At 37.6% G+C, this 19769-nt stretch overlaps 2 protein-coding genes across 2 annotated transcripts in view; both read right to left on the bottom strand.

The window, feature by feature from the left end:
• The window catches only part of LOC106875227 (putative acyl-CoA dehydrogenase 6), a 45812-nt gene extending 43823 nt beyond the window's left edge, over positions 1 to 1989 (bottom strand). The window contains exon 1 of the mRNA XM_052968728.2: positions 1762 to 1989. Coding sequence (XP_052824688.1) covers positions 1762 to 1932 — 171 coding nt within the window. The 5' untranslated portion in view covers positions 1933 to 1989. The remainder of the gene's footprint in view (positions 1 to 1761) is intronic.
• Positions 1990 to 8499: 6510 nt separating this feature from the next.
• On the bottom strand, positions 8500 to 17923 carry LOC106877669 (NADH dehydrogenase [ubiquinone] 1 alpha subcomplex subunit 8). The gene is made up of 4 exons (XM_014926618.3): positions 17795 to 17923; positions 16910 to 17183; positions 11524 to 11699; positions 8500 to 8855 (listed from the first exon to the last, which is right to left on the bottom strand). The coding sequence occupies exons 2-4, from the start codon at positions 17036 to 17038 to the stop codon at positions 8651 to 8653; spliced, it is 510 nt and encodes a 169-aa protein (XP_014782104.1). The 5' UTR covers positions 17039 to 17183; positions 17795 to 17923; the 3' UTR covers positions 8500 to 8650.
• Positions 17924 to 19769: the final 1846 nt, after the last annotated feature.

The following is a 19769-nucleotide window of genomic DNA, read 5'->3' as shown; positions in this document are numbered from 1 at the left end:
GATCACATGACACCGTTAGAACATGTTGTTTACATTCCACGGCAGTAATTGTTTTCACCTCAATAGACGTCAGTGATTGGTTGAAATTACCGAAATACGACAATTTTTTACATGAAATAACTTCGAATACAAAAAATTTTGGCACTATCATGCTATTAGCTGTCAAAAGTGAAAGTGCTCACTGCTAGTGAAGTATCTGTCTGTCTGCCTGCATGCCTGTTGCTGGCCTGTCGATTCTTTGACTACTGACAGCTAATACCATGACTGGCCGGAGCGAGCTATATGTCTGTCTGTCTGTCTCTCTCTGTCTCTCTCTATCTATCTAGCTATTACTCGAATGTTCGCGCGTCCGCGCTAGCTAGTCGTGAGTGGTCGATCCTATTATTTTTTAACTTCAAACTTCATTTGTTTTCTATTTTGATAAATTCTCTCTGTTGAAAATTATATTTTTATATTTTAAATAATTTGCAATTTCAGGAAATATGTTTTTATATTAAATTTGTGTTTTCTACTCACGACTAGCTAGCGCGGACGCGCGAACTTTCGAGTAATAGATAGATAGAGAGAGACAGACAGACAGACAGCTCGCTCAGGCCAGTCATGGTATTAGCTGTCAGTAGCCAAAGAATCGACAGGCCAGCAACAGACAGACAGACAGACAGACAGATACTTCACTAGTAGTGAGCACTTTCACTTCTGACAGCTAATAGCATGATAGTGCCAAATTTTTATCTGTTCTATAACACAAAATATACAAGTATACGAAGTTTGAAAGTGTTTCGGTACCAAAAGCACTACATAAAACATAAATGAAAAGTGTTGCCCGGCAAATCAGAAAGATCCACTCACTTTACTTGGGGAGATGACCGAACCTATTTCATCACAAAACCTTCCTGACCCAGCACAATATGTGCACCAATTACGGACATCTATGTCGCATTTTCACCTGCAGGCCCGAGTTTCACAAAAATCACAATTATTTACCGAGACAGTTTTCACAAAGTAACACAACGGCGTGCTCGTTTCTGCCAGCTCTCCGCCTTAGCAAGCTTCTTACCACACATCCATACCTGCACCTAGCCACGTCTGCGCCTATAATTTTTGTTTTTCTTCTGTTGAGTTGATTTATCAATTAGATTACAGATACACAGTCCTTTATCCGGGAATCTAAAATCCGAACTTTTTGGTATAAATACGGTGGTCAGCAGAGGGACAGACAAGAAGACAGGCCTAGGAGGCAGAGACAAGAACGGTCTACGACACAGACAGGGAGGTTTAAGCAGACCGCAGAGACCAAGAGATATGATCGAACGAAGTTCCACGGTAGACTACTGTCTTAAACACACACACACACACATATCCATTCCTGACATTATCACTTCCAGAGATGTACACTGTTTCTATTTCTAGCAACTCGTAGCAGTTGTCAACATATGCATGTAGTGAAGAATTGTGTGTACCAACGACAAATTAAGTCCAGTGAATAAATTATTTTAACTATGAATCGATGTCATTCATTTGTTTACATCAAAGGCATCCACATTTCCATTGCATCTGTTCATGTGATTCACATTTAACCACTACATGCAGTTAGCTGTCCCCAGTACAAGCACACTTACAGATCTGGGGCAGAGGCAAGGGGTGCTCGAAACAACCCAGTCTCAATCGATTCTGTAATGTGGATTCGATAAGATTTACTAAGTACGTGATAGAGTAAACAGGAGATAACAACAAACACACCCGCAAAAATAAACAACTTACCTTGTTTAAAGAATCTCGGATTTGTTTATGTTCGTCCGTATAAAATTCCATGGCGGCCAGAGAAGATTGTCTCCGGATAAATGCCCTACTATTAAACAGCCGAGAAACAGAAAAGGCAAGACCCTTTCTTTCACTTCTTAACAAAGCTTTTTGAACTAAGTTCAAAAACATTTTGATTTCCAACTCACAATTACACTATTACATTACATGCAAAGTGAACTTTGTAACGTTTATTATAAAAGTCGGAACGCCGAAAGAAAACTATTCCGTCTATGCAAAAATTTATATAAATGTGTGTTTGAATGTGGCAGATGTTATACAATAAAATTGATATTTATATAATTTATATACAGAAAATTAAAGTCATTGATATTTTTTTTTTCTACACGAAAAATTAAAACAACATTGTCAACCAATGTTTAATTTATTCGGAACGAAATAATATCTGAACTTGTCAGACTTTATAAACACGCACACTCATGAATGCGTGCGTGTTTTTAAATACACTCACATTGTGTGTGTGTGTGCGTGTGCGTGTGTGTGTGCGTGCGTGCGTGTATGTGAGAGAGAGAGAGAGAGTTTGTGTGTGTGTGTGTGTGTGCGCGTGCGTGTGTGTATGTGAGAGAGAGAGAGAGTTTGTGTGTGTTTACATATTAAGGACATTATATAAGCATTCAAAAATATACTAGAATTGTTAACTGCAAATAAGCATTTATTAATTGGCCAAACCAACTAGATCCAATTGGAGTCAACATTTTTGCCTGTGACCTGGTTGCTCACACAGTTCCATTGCAAGGGCTAAATACATCTAACCTGCTGTAATTGTTTTAGATTCAATGCACAATCTCTGATCAAATCAGGTTATAACATCTCTAAAATATATGTGGTGTTGCGGGGGGGGGGGGGGGGGGGGGGACCTCTCTTGGCTCTACCTGAAATTCGAAACTGAATCTGTAAATTCTCCCAAGACCTTTTGTTCTGTCGGCGATATCTTGATTTTTAATCTTTTCTATGCCATGAAAAATTTAAATAGATAAAGATTGACCTCCATTAATTTCACCTGGTTCACATTTAACCACTCCATGCAGGGTGTTCAAAAAGTCTCTCCGCAGTGAATTTCTTTCATCCTGTGGAAATCAGCCTAGGAACTGCTCACACGGCAGTAAAAAAGTTGAAAATGAAGGACGACACTTTCAACACCTCTTATAAAGTTTTTTAAAGTCTTGTAAAGTCAAATATATTCTTTTGTAGTCTTATACCATCTTATAAATATTTATTTTGTAATTTAAAAAATACTTACTGCGAAGAGACTTTTGGAATACCCTATATATATAATTATGTGTTTGTGTGTGTGCGTATTGGAGCAGTATCGAGTGTAATCGGCCGAAACAGCAGCGACGATCTGGAACTCGACTGACGATAAAAAGCACCAGATGACCCTCCCTGTTTTTCCTGTCCTTTTTTGTATCGCCTAACTGTCCGGATGTTTTGTTGTCGCCTGTTACGTTCTTGTTCCATTTTTGTTTTTTTCTTATACATATACGTATAGCAGCGTACGTACACTTTTGGTCTCCTGTATGTAAGCATATATATGTAGTGGACCTTGCATGCATGAAGTGGATTCGATCCACTATAGCCAAATTTAAATCAACACTGCAACAAAACTTTTCCCACGGTGGAACAATAGCTTTTTCTCTGACAGCAGTTTAATATTTTCCAGATGCCTTTAGCTAGGCCGAAACAATGTCTTCACCACTTGACCCTTTCTAACCTCTTCTACATCACCAAAATCTAGAGTAGAGATAACAAGACCACCAGCTAAATCCATTGTTCTCAATAATATATCTATCCTTCTGGATTGTTATAAAAGCAAGGAAATCCCAAGAAAAATTTAGTTTAGTCACCAGTCGGTGACGACTCAACAGTCTAGTCACCAGTCAGTGACGACTCAACAGTCTAGTCACCAGTCGGTGACGACTCAACAGTCTAGTCACCAGTCGGTGACGACTCAACTAGTTTCGTCACCAGTCGGTGACAACTCAATTAGTTTCGTGAACGTACATCTAGAGTCATGGTCACAAGCAGGCAGTCACTAAAAGACAAACGACCAGAGAGAGAAAGAAGTTTACAACCAGCCAACTATGAGACACAACGTCCCTCAACTCTATAACTATCACTAGCTCGCATCCTTTGCTCGGTAACATTACCCTATCTTTACCTATATATACTACTATGAGAAAGTGTACATACATATACAGGCCAAAATCAACTTTCTTTACCCTGCATGCTTTACGAACTGTGTTGTACTATTGCACTAACCTACCCGTCGTGGTATGGCATTTATTAAAGTAACGGTAAATAAATATTTCTTTACAACTTCGATCACTGTTCATCGTTCATCTTATAACCTGTTACAATCGGTAACTACACAAAATTATCATCGCTACAAATTAACATCATATCATTACATATATATATATCTAAATTCTGTACGGCTCTTTTACACCCATGCAATTACGACAAAGAACACGCTTATTGATTATATATATGAAGATAATGATGGACATGTGTTTCTACCTAAATAGGAGTTATCAGCTAACAATTTTCGTACTCTGTCTCTAGCAACCAAGAAACATTGACATATACAAAAAGTGTGGCACAGACCCTGAAGCATTTTGTGAGGTGAACAGATCACACATTAAGAAAACCATCACCCTGCATAACTTGTCAGGCTCTGATGTAGAACCCACAACGGATGTAGAAGAGTGGGTGCCCTAAAAATAGCTATGAGCTTGATACTGAAAAGGAGCTGAAAGTGCAAGAATCCAACTAAAGAGAAGCAGAAATGGCAGCCTAAAGTTGAGAGCAGCAAGGGAAAATTTACTGATGGCCTATGTTCCACTGGGATTGAAGGGTTTAAAAAGCTATAACTAAACCAAGCTTAGATCACTTTATGTCCACTCAGAGGAACCGTATTAGTCTCTGCATGATACTTTCTGATCTTCTGGAAGTGTATTTATTTTTCTCAGGATGTATTTATCTGTTTCTGTTTATATATCACCTCTAATATTTTAAGTCAATGAGCTGGCAGGTTTGTTTGCACACCGGGAAAAATGCTTAGCCATATTTCGTTTGACACTACATTCTGTGTTCAAATTACGCCAAGGCTGACTTTGCCCTTCTTCACTTTCGGGGCCGATAAAATAAGTACCAGTAGAGCACTGGGGGGTCGATGTAATTGACTTACTCCTGCCCCCAAAATTGTTGGTCTTGTGCCAAAATTTGAAACCAATATTTTAACTACTGTAGACATACTGTTTATAAGTTTGTTGTTTATAGTATTTGATACTTCATTAGTTTTTATATTAAGACAGGTGTTTTTTTTTTTCTCTTTTTTATCGGTGAATCAATGAGGGACTGTACTTGTGATAGAGAAGTTCAGTGGTTGCAATAGAAAGACTCATTGACTGTGATATAAAATGTACTATGACTGTAATGTATGCAGTTCAGCGGTTATGATATACAGGCTGGTGACTGTTATGATACCAGTGGCTGTGTTACGTGGACACAGTGTTTACAGTATGGAAGCATAGAAGATTACAAGATAGAAGCATAAAGTAAGAGTTGTTCTAAAGATCCCCTTCAGTCATGAATGACCATGGGATTGCACATAGAAAGTTACCTTCTGCGGCACAAATAGAACCAAAGGATTTTCTGGAAGACCAGCAGTTGCCCATGCATACCAACCTTCCCTCTGCATGCCACTGATATTACTCAAAGGAAATGCAAAGACTGATACAGCTTGGCACCAGTGATATCGCAACTCATTTCTACAGGTGAGTGAAGTGGTGCAACGTGAAATAAAGTGTCTTGCTCAGGAACACAGCACACAATCCAGTCCTGGAATCGAACTCACTACCACATGATTGTGAGCCTTACGCTCTAACCTGTGAGCCATAATGGTACATATTTATAACTTGGGGAACTGAACACCTGTTAATATAAAAAAAAACAGCATTGGTTATACAGTACCAATAGGCAGCTAGCTATTCGACAAGACCATCAGCCATTTCTTTGATTCGGCTCTACACAAGATTGTATTTTTGTAAGGGAAATATATTGTCAAATGATTAATTATCAATAAATTATTGGTTTTTATTTAAACGTCCGTGAAAGAAGGACAGGAAGATTCAAGCAGAATAAAAACTATGAGAGAGAGAGGGGGGAAGAGAGAGACCCTAGAAATCTCAAAACTATATTGGAAATCTACACTGGAAATTTCAAAAGTATGTTGGGAGGTTAAAATTTAGATCGATTGTCTTTTTTTACCTTTTTCTTTCTGTGAAGGGAGGTTACTCTGTATTACACTCACAATTTAGTTACGGGAGAGAACTCTGTATGTTTATATTCTGTATTTGACAATTTAAGAGGCGCAGTACATATAAGTATCCCACTTTTGGGAGGCCCTTTCTTAAACTTCCACTTGCCTGACTCTTTTTCTCGAGACGCTAAGTTACGTTGCATGAAGGCACGAACAGAGACAGACATACATACGAACTTCCATATAGTTTCTGTCAACTAAATTCCACATGTAGGTAATGGCCCAATGTTTTTCATTGATGGATTAAGTAGTGACCATGGAGATGAATAGGAGGCGAACAAATTGCTAGTGTTAATAATATGAAGATGGTTTAAAACTTGTCTAACAGGCAGAATCGTCGGATGAAGACAGTAGGGTGTTTTGAGGGAGATTTGGCTGCTATTTCTACCAGGTCTAGCTACCATGTAGAGGTCTCCCTCATAGGCTCATACATATATACATAAAATCGAAATAAAACCCTTAAAGTAACAGTCATCAAATACAAATGAACGAGAAACTGTAACTGAAACTAAAGATTAAGATTATTAACCCCAAAATTTTATGCGTTTTAATAGCAATCAAGTTTTTTCTCTTTTTTGCATAGCTTTTCATGTCAGCTGTAAAGGTGAAGAGGGTTAACTTGGACAGTGTTAAGTAGTGGAGATGTTTGGTGCTTCTATGTGGTCGTTACTTTTGACTGTTTCTTCTCAATAAGGATAGTTGATTGATAACGAATCGTAACACAATGTATATACAACTTCAAGTGGAATTGTACGTCATAAAAGAGACAACATAGCGACGGTTTTGGCTGACTGTCATCCAGTACTCCTCTTGTTGCCAGCGAAATGGTATGTGCCGGCTGTCTCAGCAACTGGTTGATTTTAATGATGGAACAAACAGGAGAAGAGGATTACAAAAATAGCGATTGTCACCTTGAAACTCATTTTAGATTACGGAATGCCCCACTCTCTCATGTATCTGTGTTAAAATTTCAGCGCGATCGGATAAACAATACTCAAGTTATAAGTACACAGACAGACAGACAGACAGACAGAACGGATTTTATATAAGATATGGGCTTCTTTCAGTTTCTGTCTACCAAATCCACTCACAAGGCTTTGGTTGGCTCGATGCAATAGTAGAAGACACTTGCCCCAGGTGCTATGCAGTGGGACTGAACCCAGAATCATGTGGTTAGGAAGCAAGATTGTTACCCCAAAAGAATAAAAGAACACAGGTGGAGTTCAAAATTCACAACTGTTTTGGCAGCATTTTATTGATGTATTCTCAGCATAGCAAAAACTTGCCATTGTCAGGTAGATTTTAAATATGTAAACAATTAAGAAAGAAACAGGTGACCAGTTCACCAATGACCATGTTGAACTTCTTTTTTAGGTGCCAGAATATAAGAAAGCATTGCAAGCGAACAGTTTCTTAATTCCTTTAACTCCATGTGGAGCATCATGTCTCAACAAGAAATCTCCAGCTGTCTTGATCTTCGGCAAAAATTGCAATTGTCCCCTAATGTAGCCACCTGGCAGTGCTTCCATTTCTGTGGAACTTCTCCACATTGTTTGCGGTCCACTATATTTGTTTCTCCCTTGGAGTGCCCGTCAGAAGGCTTGGCTTGTAATATTGGAAACAGGCCTCTGTAACGCGTGTCCCAGCCAACCCTATTTCCTCCTCTCTACCTGGTTTTTGATAGATTACTAGTTCATCTGTTCCTACAAGGCTTTTTTTGTGAGTCTATCTTGCCATCTCACCCATAGGAAATTCCAGAAATATCTCTTCATAAACGTTTGGATCTTGTGGAGCACTTTTGTAACTTGCCATGCTTCACAAGATTCAAAGAAAGTGAGAAGTAACAACTGATAAAAGATTATTAGTTGCACTAAATGTAAAAAGTTCTGTTGTTGTAGAGTTCCAGGTCAAACCTGATCAAAAGTAGTATTCCAGCCATGACCGTCATGTCTCTTGTTTCCAATAAAGTTTTGTATCAAATTAAGACAGTTAGATGTGACTTGAGAGGAAGTTAGTTTCTATTTCTAGCAAGAAGAGTAACTATGTAAAGGTTCTATTGTTGGCTCTTTTTCTACAATATAAGAGTCACAGTTGAGTAAAGCCAGAATCTATTTCATTTAGATACAAATAGTAAATTCCTGGTGTTGAATTGTTTACGTCCCCTTAACTTAGCAGTTCAGCAAAAGAGACCAATAGAATAAGTATCAAGCTTATAAAAAAATAAGTACTGGGGTTGATTTATTCAACTAAAAATGCATGGCTGCAATCTAATGACTGAAACAAGTAAAAGATAAAAGATATTAAATGATGAAAAGCATAAAAAATAATGACAAAACATAACAATATAACAAAGAAAATAAAATATGGAAATGTTTGTTTATTGTAGCTGAAGAAATACAAAGTTTTAATGCCTGACAGACAGACTAAAAAATCTGCTTCTAAAAGTACAACCTTGGTATATTCTGATTTCCAAAGTAACAAGTTTAAATATCTAGTGATTGGCCAGGGTTAATCTAAAATTCTGTTAGGTAGAGGTGCAGTGTCAGTGTTTGGTGGTTCAGGAATTTTCTCTGGTAACTTGTGTGGTGGCAGCTGAAACCTCGGACGCTGTGTGTCATGCAGGCGAATTTTAGAGAAGTAACCAACATAAGGGCGTTCAATTCCCAGTTTCTCTTTGACGCATTCATCAAACACATTCTGTGTCTTGCGACAGCTGGAGAAGATCAAAGAACATTTTGGTAAATTAAACAAGAATATCTCATTTCATGGCAGTTTTAGAACTGGAAAATAGTATATGCCAACTAAATATACATTTTATCTTATGTTGTTCTATCTAAAATCCATATATATATATATGTGTGTGTGTGTGTGTGTGTGTGTGTATTTTAATAATACTATAGATGTTTGTTTGTACTTGAAATATCTCAGAAATATTATATTTCATCTTAATTTTTTGGCACATTTTTCATACTTACCTTCAGCAGTGCAGTACAAATTTTTGTGACATTAGGACCCCTATTCATTAATGAAAATGAGTAAACACAATTTTTGTTTGTTATTTCTTGACGGAAAAAAAATATGGCTTTCATGATGTCAACACACATATAATGAATTTCATGGAGTGTCAATGAACACAAACACACGTCTGCTATCTGTGACATATACACACACATAGTCTTCCAAGTTTTTCCAAGTTATTTTGCATACTTTCAACAAATGTGACATTGAAATCACGCATAAATAGCTCCTTTCCCTAGAAAAGGAAAGATTTGGCTGCTATTTCTAGCACGCCCTGCTACCATGTAACAACTACTTGCGATAAAGGACCCAAAACACCTGTTACGTGGTAGTAGGGCATGCAAGAAATAGCAGCAAAATCTTTCCTTTTCCAGGGAAAGGAGCTATTTACGCGTGATTTCAATGTCACATTTGTTGAAAGCATGCAAAATAACTTGGAAAAAACCATGAAACAAAACTCCACTGCTGGAAAACTTTCCAGGTGACCCAATGGGTCATGAGTCGTCTAGTATATATATATATATATATATATATATATATATATATATATATACGTGGTGAATTACTGTACTCAAGAAGACATGCCTACCATAATGGAGGTGAGATCCTAAAACCAAGGTGCCATGCAAAAAGCATTGGTGTGAGTGCTGGTGCCATGTAAAAAGCACCCAGTACACTCTGTAAAGTTGTTGGCATTAAGAAGGGTATACAACTACATAAACCAGGCCAAAACAGACAAGGGAACTTGATGGTCTTACCAGTTCCTGTCAGGCCATCCAATCCATGCCAGCATAGTAAAAAGGCATTAAATGGTGATGATGATGACATATATATATTGGAGGTGCATGGAGATGTGTGGCTTAGTGGTTAGGGTGTTGGACTCGTGATCATAAGATTGTAGTTTCAATTTCTGGACTGGGCAATGTGTTGCGTTCTTGAGCAACACACTTTAAGTTGCTCCAGTCCACTCAGCTGGCAAAAATGAGTAATCCTGTGATGGATTAGTGTCCCATTCAGGGAAGAATATATGCACTTCAGAAACTAGGAAACTGACCCTTTGAGTCTATAAGACTTGAGAAAGATCTTCATTCCTTTTTTATCTTGTATGTGCAGGCATGGCTGTGTGGTTAACTAGGTTCAGCCCCATTATGTGGCTCCTTGGGCAATCAAAGCTTTGAGAGTGGATTTGATAAACAGAAACTGAAAGAAGCCTGCCATGTATGTAACTTGGACTTAAATGCCCTAGTTTTTAATTCATGAACACATGTAACAAAGATATCATGTGTTGGATATTTCTTGTTTCAGAGATATCTTTCAAATAAAAAAGAATGAACGTGATGATATATAACATATTACTAGTTAGTGTTCAATGAAGATGTTTTGATTGAAATAATAAAAAGTAATCCTGCTTGCACTTGATGATACTAATCAAGGTGGGGAAGAAATAGCCAGTTGTACAAAGTCCTCTACGGATAGCTGGAACCCATTATGAAATAGGGACAATCTTCCATTAACCCTTTAACATTCAGATTACTTTGTCAAATGTAATACTTATTTATTCCTATTGCTTTTAATTATTCATGCATCATCTGATAGTTTTAAGATTTCAATGACATCATTGTATATTTTCAAAATGACATTGTAGGGTATGTACAAGGAGTGAAATCTGGCCAGTTTGATCATAAAAAAGGTAAAATATTTGGGCTGGATATGGCCAGTTTAAATACTAAAGTGTTAAATAATCCTTTCTGCCAAAGGCACAAGGCCCGAAATTTTGGGGGAGCGGAATACTCAATTACATAGACCCCAGTGCTCAACTGGTATTTATTTCATCGACCCCAAAAAGATGAAAAGCAAAGCTGACCTCAGCAGAATTTGAACTCAGAATGTAAAGACAGATGAAATGTCACAAAGCATTTTGCCAGGAATGCTAATGATTCTGCCAGCCTTAATCTTCCATTAAATAATAACACAATTTCTAATACAGAAGTATAATGGCTGCAAGTTCAATATACAGGACTACTGAACAGGGGCTGAAATGATACTACAGATATTGCACTGTTCTCTGAATAAGGCACATAACTCAATCTGTGGGACTGATAAAATAAGTTTCTTTCTTACTTCAAATATGACAGATTAGTACTAGAAAGATGCTTCCAGATGCATAATCAAGCTTTGTTCAATCAGTTGTAAAAATTAGATGTTACCAATTTAAAATCACTTCATATAATATGTGGTTGGAACACTGCAAGATTCAAGAATGTTATACTAGTTTTAATTACATTCATTCTGTACCAGAATAGGTGATGCCGAAAAATAAAACAGAAAAATAGGAGGTAGGGGGTAAAAAAAAAAATACATACTTCTCAAAGTTCATGTCATTTCCTGAATGATCAATACACTGCCAGTAATCATAAAACTGATCAGGGCAATGAGTTTTCACTTTACTAAAGAACTCAAAACCACAACGTGTAACTTCTTTGCCTTCATTTAAACAACGCCTAGGGTCATTTGTCTCATCTCTACACAGCATGAATTCCTGAAAAAAAGAAAGCAAATAAATATGGTTGACTATTTATAACAAGAGGATGACTGCCAAAAGATACTCCTAATTTAGAGTTGTTCAGACTAAATAGATCCAAGAGGCCTGATCTAATACACAAGCAAAGCAAAGATACTTCAATAATGACCACTGTCTCTCTCTTTTACTTGTTTCAGTCATTTGACTGAGGCCATGCCGGAGCACCGCCTTTAGTCGAGAAAATCGACCCCAGGACTTATTCTTTATAAGCCTAGTACTTATTCTATTGGTCTCTTTTTGCCGAACCGCTAAGTTATGGGCACATAAACACACCAACATCGGTTGTGAAACGATGGTGGGGGGGACAAACACAGACACACAAACATATATATACATATGTATGATGGGCTTCTTTCAGTTTCCGTCTACCAAATCCACTCACAAGGCTTTGGTCAGCCCAAGGCTGTAGTAGAAGACACTTGCCCAAGGTGCCACGCAGTGGGACTGAACCCAGAACCATGTGGTTGGTAAGCAAGCTACTTACCACACAGCCACTCCTGCGCCTGTCTTTTTATTTTTTTAACAGTCACAGTACTTAGGGCTATATTATCCAGTGTGTCCTAAGATAGTAAGGGATTATTTGAGAGAGATTTGGTTGCTGTTTTATAGAAGTTTAAGTGACTGCAACAAAATTCCCACTCTTTGTTCATGTAAACGAATTGTTGATCATGTATTTACCAATTCACTTCTCCTCTATTTTATCGTCTTACTTAAAACATGCTTCAATCCACAAAACTGTTAGTCAGTTTTACCTCTTCTGTTGCCTGCATATATATCTGTGTACATGAATGTATGTATTTATTAGTATATTTGCCTCAATTGTATTCAGGTATATATAGGAATGTACATTTTAGGACAGTCAGCATATTTGATCATCTCTAATTTTTTTGTTTTTTTTGAAATTCTATAATATTGAACCAGCTCTTTACTCTTTTACTTGTTTCAGTCTTTTGACTGTGGCCATGCTGGAGCACCGCCTTTAGTCGAGCAAATCGACCCCGGGACTTATTCTTTGGAAGCCTAGTACTTATTCTATCGGTCTCTTTTGCCGAACCGCTAAGTTACGGGGACGTAAACACACCAGCATCGGTTGTCAAGCGATGTTGGGGAGACAAACACAGACATACAAACATATACACATACATATATATATATATATATATACGACGGGCTTCTTTCAGTTTCCGTCTACCAAATCCACTCACAAGGCTTTGGTTGGCCCGAGGCTATAGTAGAAGACACTTGCCCAAGGTGCCACACAGTGGGACTGAACCCGGAACCATGTGGTTGGTAAGCAAACTACTTACCACACAGCCACTCCTATGCCTATTATTACGCTGTTGATTATCTAAAAAAATTACTCTGGAAGCAATTTTTGGTGAGGTAAGGACTATGTAAAAAGACTATGATAGCCCTATATTATTGCAAAACTTAAATGGATGAATTATCAGAACACAATAGCCAAGCTGTCATCATCATCATTAATCATCAATATTTAACATCAGTTTACCATGCTGTTTATTGTTTACCAAAAGGTGGCGAGCTGGCAGAAACATTAGCACACCGGGCGAAATACTTAGCAGCATTTTGTCTGCCGCTATGTTCTGAGTTCAAATTCCGCCGAGGTCGACTTTGCTTTCATCCTTTCGGGGTCGATAAATTAAGTACCAGTTATGCACTGGGGTCGATGTAATCGACTTAATCCCTTTGTCTGTCTTTGTTTGTTCCCTCTATGTTTAGCCCTTTGTGGGCAATAAAGAAATAAGATGCTGGCATGGATTGGACAGCTTGACAGGAACTGGCAAGGCCAGGGACTACACCAAGTTCCATAGTCTGTTTTGGTTTGGTTTCTATGGCTGGACACCCTTCCTAACGTCAATTACTTTACAGAGAGTATTGGGTGCTTTTTACGTGGCACCTTGGTTTCGGGATCTAAGTTCCATTGTGGTGGGCGAGCCTTCTGTGAAAGCAAAACATTTGAAGAAGCTATAGTAATCCTATATTATTGCAAGCTGTGAAAGCAAAAAATTTGAAGTTACGCTCACAAAAATAATCAATTCTACTTCCGTCCCTGCTAGGATGCGTAGTGGTGAGAACCATAACTTATCAGGTAATAAGAGCAGCATCATTGAAGTCTTCATCTCCGGTAGTGCATATTAGGCAAGCGAGCTTGACAAGGTCCATTCATCTTGAAAACCCACACCTGAATTAAGTACTACTTGCTTATGGAAAAGTCATGGACTTTGTAGAGGTACCAATGTTTGTATGAGTACTTTTTAATTGCTTGTGTGAAAGATCCCTTACTTGCATAACAGGTCAGGATAAGAGATAGGAAGGGCATTCAGAGGTAAAAGAATGTCTCAGTGATTATATCCATTTTAAACATTATTATGTTGGGAAAAAAGACACTAAAACAAAAGTAACAAATGAATAAACATGTGTGTGTATGTGTGAATGTTCATGGTTGTCTCCACTTGAGTGAACCAATGGTGATGTTGATTGCAACCAGTTGTTCTGCAGTTTTGAAAACTGTGAAATTAAAGAAATCCTTTATTATAGAAACAGGTAAAGGTTGGCGACAGAAAGAGCATCCAACCATAAAATCCTGCCTCAAATAACTCCCTATCCAACTCATCCTGACATGGGAAAATGGCCATCAGACGAATGAATAAATATTGCATTTTGTAAAATAATAAACATGAGCTACAGAATTCCAGTGAACCAATAATCACTGGTCCATTATATTCAAAATAACAATGAATGAGTCACATAGAGGTTGTTGTTATTCAATTTGAAAGTCCTGAAGAGCATAAGCCTTTGTAATAACAGTCGAAGAGTCTAAGAGATGATGCAGCTCAATGGCACAATATCAAGCGATTATAGTATGTTACCATCATCATCATTTAGCATCCTCGCTGGCATGGGTTGGATAGTTTGACATGGAGCTGGCTAGCACAGAGCTGTCCAGGCTCCAACTGTCTGTTGTGGCATGGTTTCTATGGCTGGATGCCCTTCCTAATGCCAACCACTTAACAGTGTACTAGGTGTTTTTTACATGCCACTGGCACAAGTGTGTTTATGTAGCACCAGCATGGGTGTGTTAATGCAACACCAGCACGAGTACTTTTTAAGTGGCACCGGCACCTGAAAGACAAGCCTGTGGGTGTGTGGAAGACAGTGGAGTTAAAATTCCTTGATCTGGCAGGAAATCATTCTACAATGGAACAGTAGCATCCTAAGTGTGTGAACTTTATTCCAACGCAAACTAGATGCTAAAATATTTTGTGGTACTGAAAGGTAAAAACAGTGCTGGTGCCACATAAGAAGTACTAATGATAGTGCCATATAAAAAGTACTGGTGCTGATGCTACATATAAAGCACCCAATACACTCTGTAAAGTGGTCGACATTAGAAAGAACCAGCAGTAGAAACCAAGCCAAAACAGACTATGGTACCTGTGCAGCCCCTGGACTTCCCAGTTCCTATCCAGCCATCCAGCCCATGCCAGCATGGAAAAAAGGGCGTTAAATGTTGATGCTGCTGCTGCTGCTGATGGCATCAAAGATGTACAGGCATAGCAGATGCACCCTAATTTCAGAAGTACATATTTATGAAAAAAAGTTTGCAGTACACTAAAAGCCTGTAATATTTAAAGCAATTTTACATATAGTATTCCAGCCATGACCGTCAATTTTACATACAGTATCTGTATGATGCAACCATTGTCATATGATGCATATTCCATTACCATGAAGGACAAGCATTTGTAAGTAGTGTGATGATTTTTAACTGTTTCTGTGAGAACTTTTGGTGTGGTGCATGTGAAATTCTTCTATTTGCGGACTCATTTGTAAATGCTATTAAGTCACCAAAAAAGTGTTTTTTTATAAAGGTGTCACACCTGTTAATATATCTACACCATACTTAACCCTTTAGCATTTAGATCAGCCATATGTGGCACAAATATTCTACCAGTTTTATCTTCAAACTGGCCAGATCCAGCCTCTTACACCTACCCAACATTGTCATTCTGAAAATAAACAATCACATCATCGAAATCTCAAAGCTATGAGATAAAGGATGATTAATTCTAAACAATGTGAAGAAATAAGGATTATATTTGACAGAGAAATCTGAATGCTAAAGGGTAAATCCTTCATTCCCTATGGAGTATAGACCAGTGACAACATTTTTCTGCTGTTTTCAATTCCAGGCCGTTCTTTCCCAGTTTCTGTTGGTTTTGAATTATCAATGGTACTTTTGTAACTTTGTGTTTTTTTTGTTTTGTTTTTTTTTAAGGGAGGAACGTTGGCCCTAAGCAAGTCAATTTTTACCTTTGAGAAGTGATTCATATTAGCCAACTCCCTATCCTTTAACTTGTCAAGCGTTTGAGCCCCTATCAGCAGCCTGCACTCCCTGGCATAATTCCCTTGTTGCCACACAAACAAGCCACCACACCGTAGGTGTGTCTGTTCTTAGGACTGAGTCAATGTGTTTTTAATCGAAACAATCAACACACAGATATAGCGTTGTATTTCCCATTCTGATATTGTCTGACGTAAAGAAGCAACTGATAAGGTTGGCGACAAAAAAGGGCATCCTTCCGTAAACCCCTATTTCAGAAGAGTCGTACAAACCCATACGGGCGTGAAAAAAGCGAACGAATAATGATGATAATGAAGAGTGCGTTGAAATGAAAAGGACAATAATTATAGTCTGTTCACTTCCTAACTTGGATATGTTAAATAACATTCTTAGTGCAAAATCTCAGCAGTTAATGATATATTGCAATTATGTGATTTCTATTAAAATTTTAACCAGAAAAATACTCGCAGATACAGGAGCAACTGATGGAGCCGCTATAGACTCATTCACCTACTCGTTCAGGACTGGCCTGGGGCTGAGCAAAACAACAATAGAGTTAAAATACAGGCATAATACTATCATTAGGGTGATACTTGTTATGGATATTTCCCCTTCATTCTGAAAACGTAATAATGCAAGAACTCAGAACTATAATATACTTCATTCTAAATGAATGATGGATAAAAAGAGATCTAAGTATGCACTGAGCTGAACACATGAACAATTAACAAGGTGAACCGACTAAAAATATTTCAGTCACCCTTTGCATAACCTTGTACACAGTAAAGGTATAAGTACTTACTTTGCACTGGTAGTCACAGTATTTACCATAATAGAGTGAACCAGCTCGAAGTACGGATGAAGTGAGCTGCAATTCTGGTACATCTAGCTCTTCATGACTGGGAAGCCAGTCTTCTTCTCGAAAAGGCATGTTTGTCCTTGGTCGGGAAAAACTCAACCAAAACACACTCACTACAGCTGGCCGCTTACGAAAGCGAGTTAAGGCCGCTTAAGCGCTATCACGCAGCTCTCTCCAAGTTACTTGTTATATATACATTACATTATTATGAAACCATCTATGTAAGAAACAATTTTTATTATTATTAAAATGTCAGAAAGAATTATATTATAACGGACTCACATACAGACATACGATTACATATAAACAAAGCGAAAAAGAGGGAGAGAAAGAAAAAAGAAAAGAGCAATAGAGTAATCTTTTACTAAAACGGCGTCAATTAAAGAAAGACAAGATATCAATTAAAATAATGGGAAATGTACGAAAATGACTTGGCTATCGATTAGATGAAATAAAACAATTACCGGAAATTACTTTTTTAAAAATGATTATCTTGACTGTTACACCTTATAATACTGTTATACTATGTAATATAGACTGTTACATCTTCTAATATATAACTCTTGTTGAGACAGATATACATATTTCTCCATAATTTTTTTCCTGAAAACAAAATAAAAATATATGCATTATACGCAGATCTTCCTCCCTCCCTGTGCTTCCCCGTCTGTCTGTCTCTTTCTCTCCCCCCTCTCTCTCTCTCTGCCTATAGATAGATAGATAGATAGATATATCGTTTGTAGAAAACATAAATCCGAAAGAAAAAGCACGCTCTAAGACGTAGGGCAGTATATATTAAAGTAAAAGAAAAACAATTTCTTCCGAAACCTTTCAGACGGTCTTTTATATTCGTAGTCACTTTATAATATTCGTTGCCACTTTAGCATGGCTGTCCGTTCGAACGGGCTCTACTGCGATCTTTTAACCCCAAGAGGACATCTTCTCTACCTAGTTAACGATGCACAACTACATCCGATAAATTGCGAGCAGGGGAGCGAACCCCTACCATCTTCTAGCGACGGCTAGCAGACCAGTCCTGGTTTCAGGCTATTTCTGCCACTCCTCAGTACTGGACACCTCATCTGCTAGAGATGGCAGTAGCTCGTAATATATATATATTTCAAGCGAACACACAGTCGTTGTGGTTCGCTCCCCTGCTCACGATTTATCGGATGCAGCTCTGCATCGTTAACTAGCTAGAGAATGCAATTTATCGGATGTAAATCTGCATTATTATCCAGCTAGAGATGTCCTCTTAGGGTTAAAAAATCGCAGTAGAGTCCGTTACAACGGACAGCCATGTTGAAGTGGCTACTAATATTACTTGTCAGTACAACTACTGCGTTGATCTCTTAGACAGATCTTAGAACTAGCATTACTGCTTGTTATAAATAGGAGACTAAGATAAAATTTCAAACATGTTCTTAACTACGAACAAAATATGAGAACGAACTGTTTTGAATTTTCAATTTTTTCTTATTTCCTAATTTTTGACTTTGAATTTTTAATATTTAAAAAGATGGACAGACACATCGAAACCGGTAATATTTTATAAAAATCACTTAATGCAACAAATATAAGAAAAAAATTTTAAGCATGCTTTCGTGCTGTTTCCACTTTACTTTCATCTATAACCTATGATTTATTTGGATTCTTAACAGCATTTCAACCACACACACACACACACCACAAGCGCAGGATTTCTTCCCAACCACATGGTTCCGGGTTCAGTCCCACTGCGTGGCATTTTGAGCAAGTGTCTTCTACTATAGCCTCGGGCCAACCAAAGCCTTGTGAGTGGATTTGGGATTTGGTAGACAGAAACTGAAAGAAGCTCAAGCTCGTTATATATATATATATATATATATATATATATATATATATATATGCACATATATGTGTGTGCGTGTGTGTGTATGTATCTTTCTGTCTGTGTTTGTCCTACCACTGCCGCTTGACCACCTGTATTGGTGTGTTTGCATCTCCGTTACTTAACGGTTCGGCAAAAGAGACCGAAGTACTGAGGTCGATTCATTCGACTAAAAATTTAAGGCGATGAAACAAGTAAAAAGATATATATACTATATATCTATAATACACTAAAACTCACATTGAATCTAGCTTGCTTGCTTGCGATGTTACTCAGCCAAACTAGTTGCATAATAGGAAAATACTATGAATTAAGCTTCCCCTGAAATGTAAATGCGAACAGAATGAAACAAATTTCGCGTAAATCGGATGAGTGGTTGTGAAGATATTAAGGGTCTTGGGGGTATAAATACCCAAAACGGTGCATAATGGGAAAAGTCTCCGAAATTAACTTAATCCTAAAAGGGAAGTAACTTTCACCTTTCGATTAGACAGTGGCTTGACAACAGAAAAATATGATTTTTTTTTTACAGTAAATGTTTTTGTTTTCGCTTATAATATTTTAATCATTTAGAAATATTTTTAAGTGAATGTGATTTCAAGAATGTAAATTGTTTGCACAATAAGTATTTATATTTTAGCTCTCTTTAAACAGACAATATTTTAATGTTTCTTTAAATTATTTTCAAGTGAATACCATTACAAAAAATGTTTTTGGCATAAATATTTCATAACTTCGGTGTGAAATAATGTTTTTCCATTGGTTTTTTTCGAGTGCATTCTCACTTCTAAAAATTTGGCTGCTATTTCTAGCACGCCCTGCTACCACGTAACTGCTATTTGTGATAGAGGACCCGAAATAGCTGGTACGTGGCAGCAGGGCGTGCAAGAAATAGCAGCTAAATTTTTCCTTTCTAGAGAAAGGAGCCGCTTA

Source organism: Octopus bimaculoides, chromosome 6 (assembly GCF_046866305.1).
Source record: "Octopus bimaculoides isolate indiv1 chromosome 6, ASM4686630v1, whole genome shotgun sequence".
Taxonomy (NCBI): domain Eukaryota; kingdom Metazoa; phylum Mollusca; class Cephalopoda; order Octopoda; family Octopodidae; genus Octopus; species Octopus bimaculoides.
This window is presented reverse-complemented; position numbering and strand designations above follow the sequence as displayed.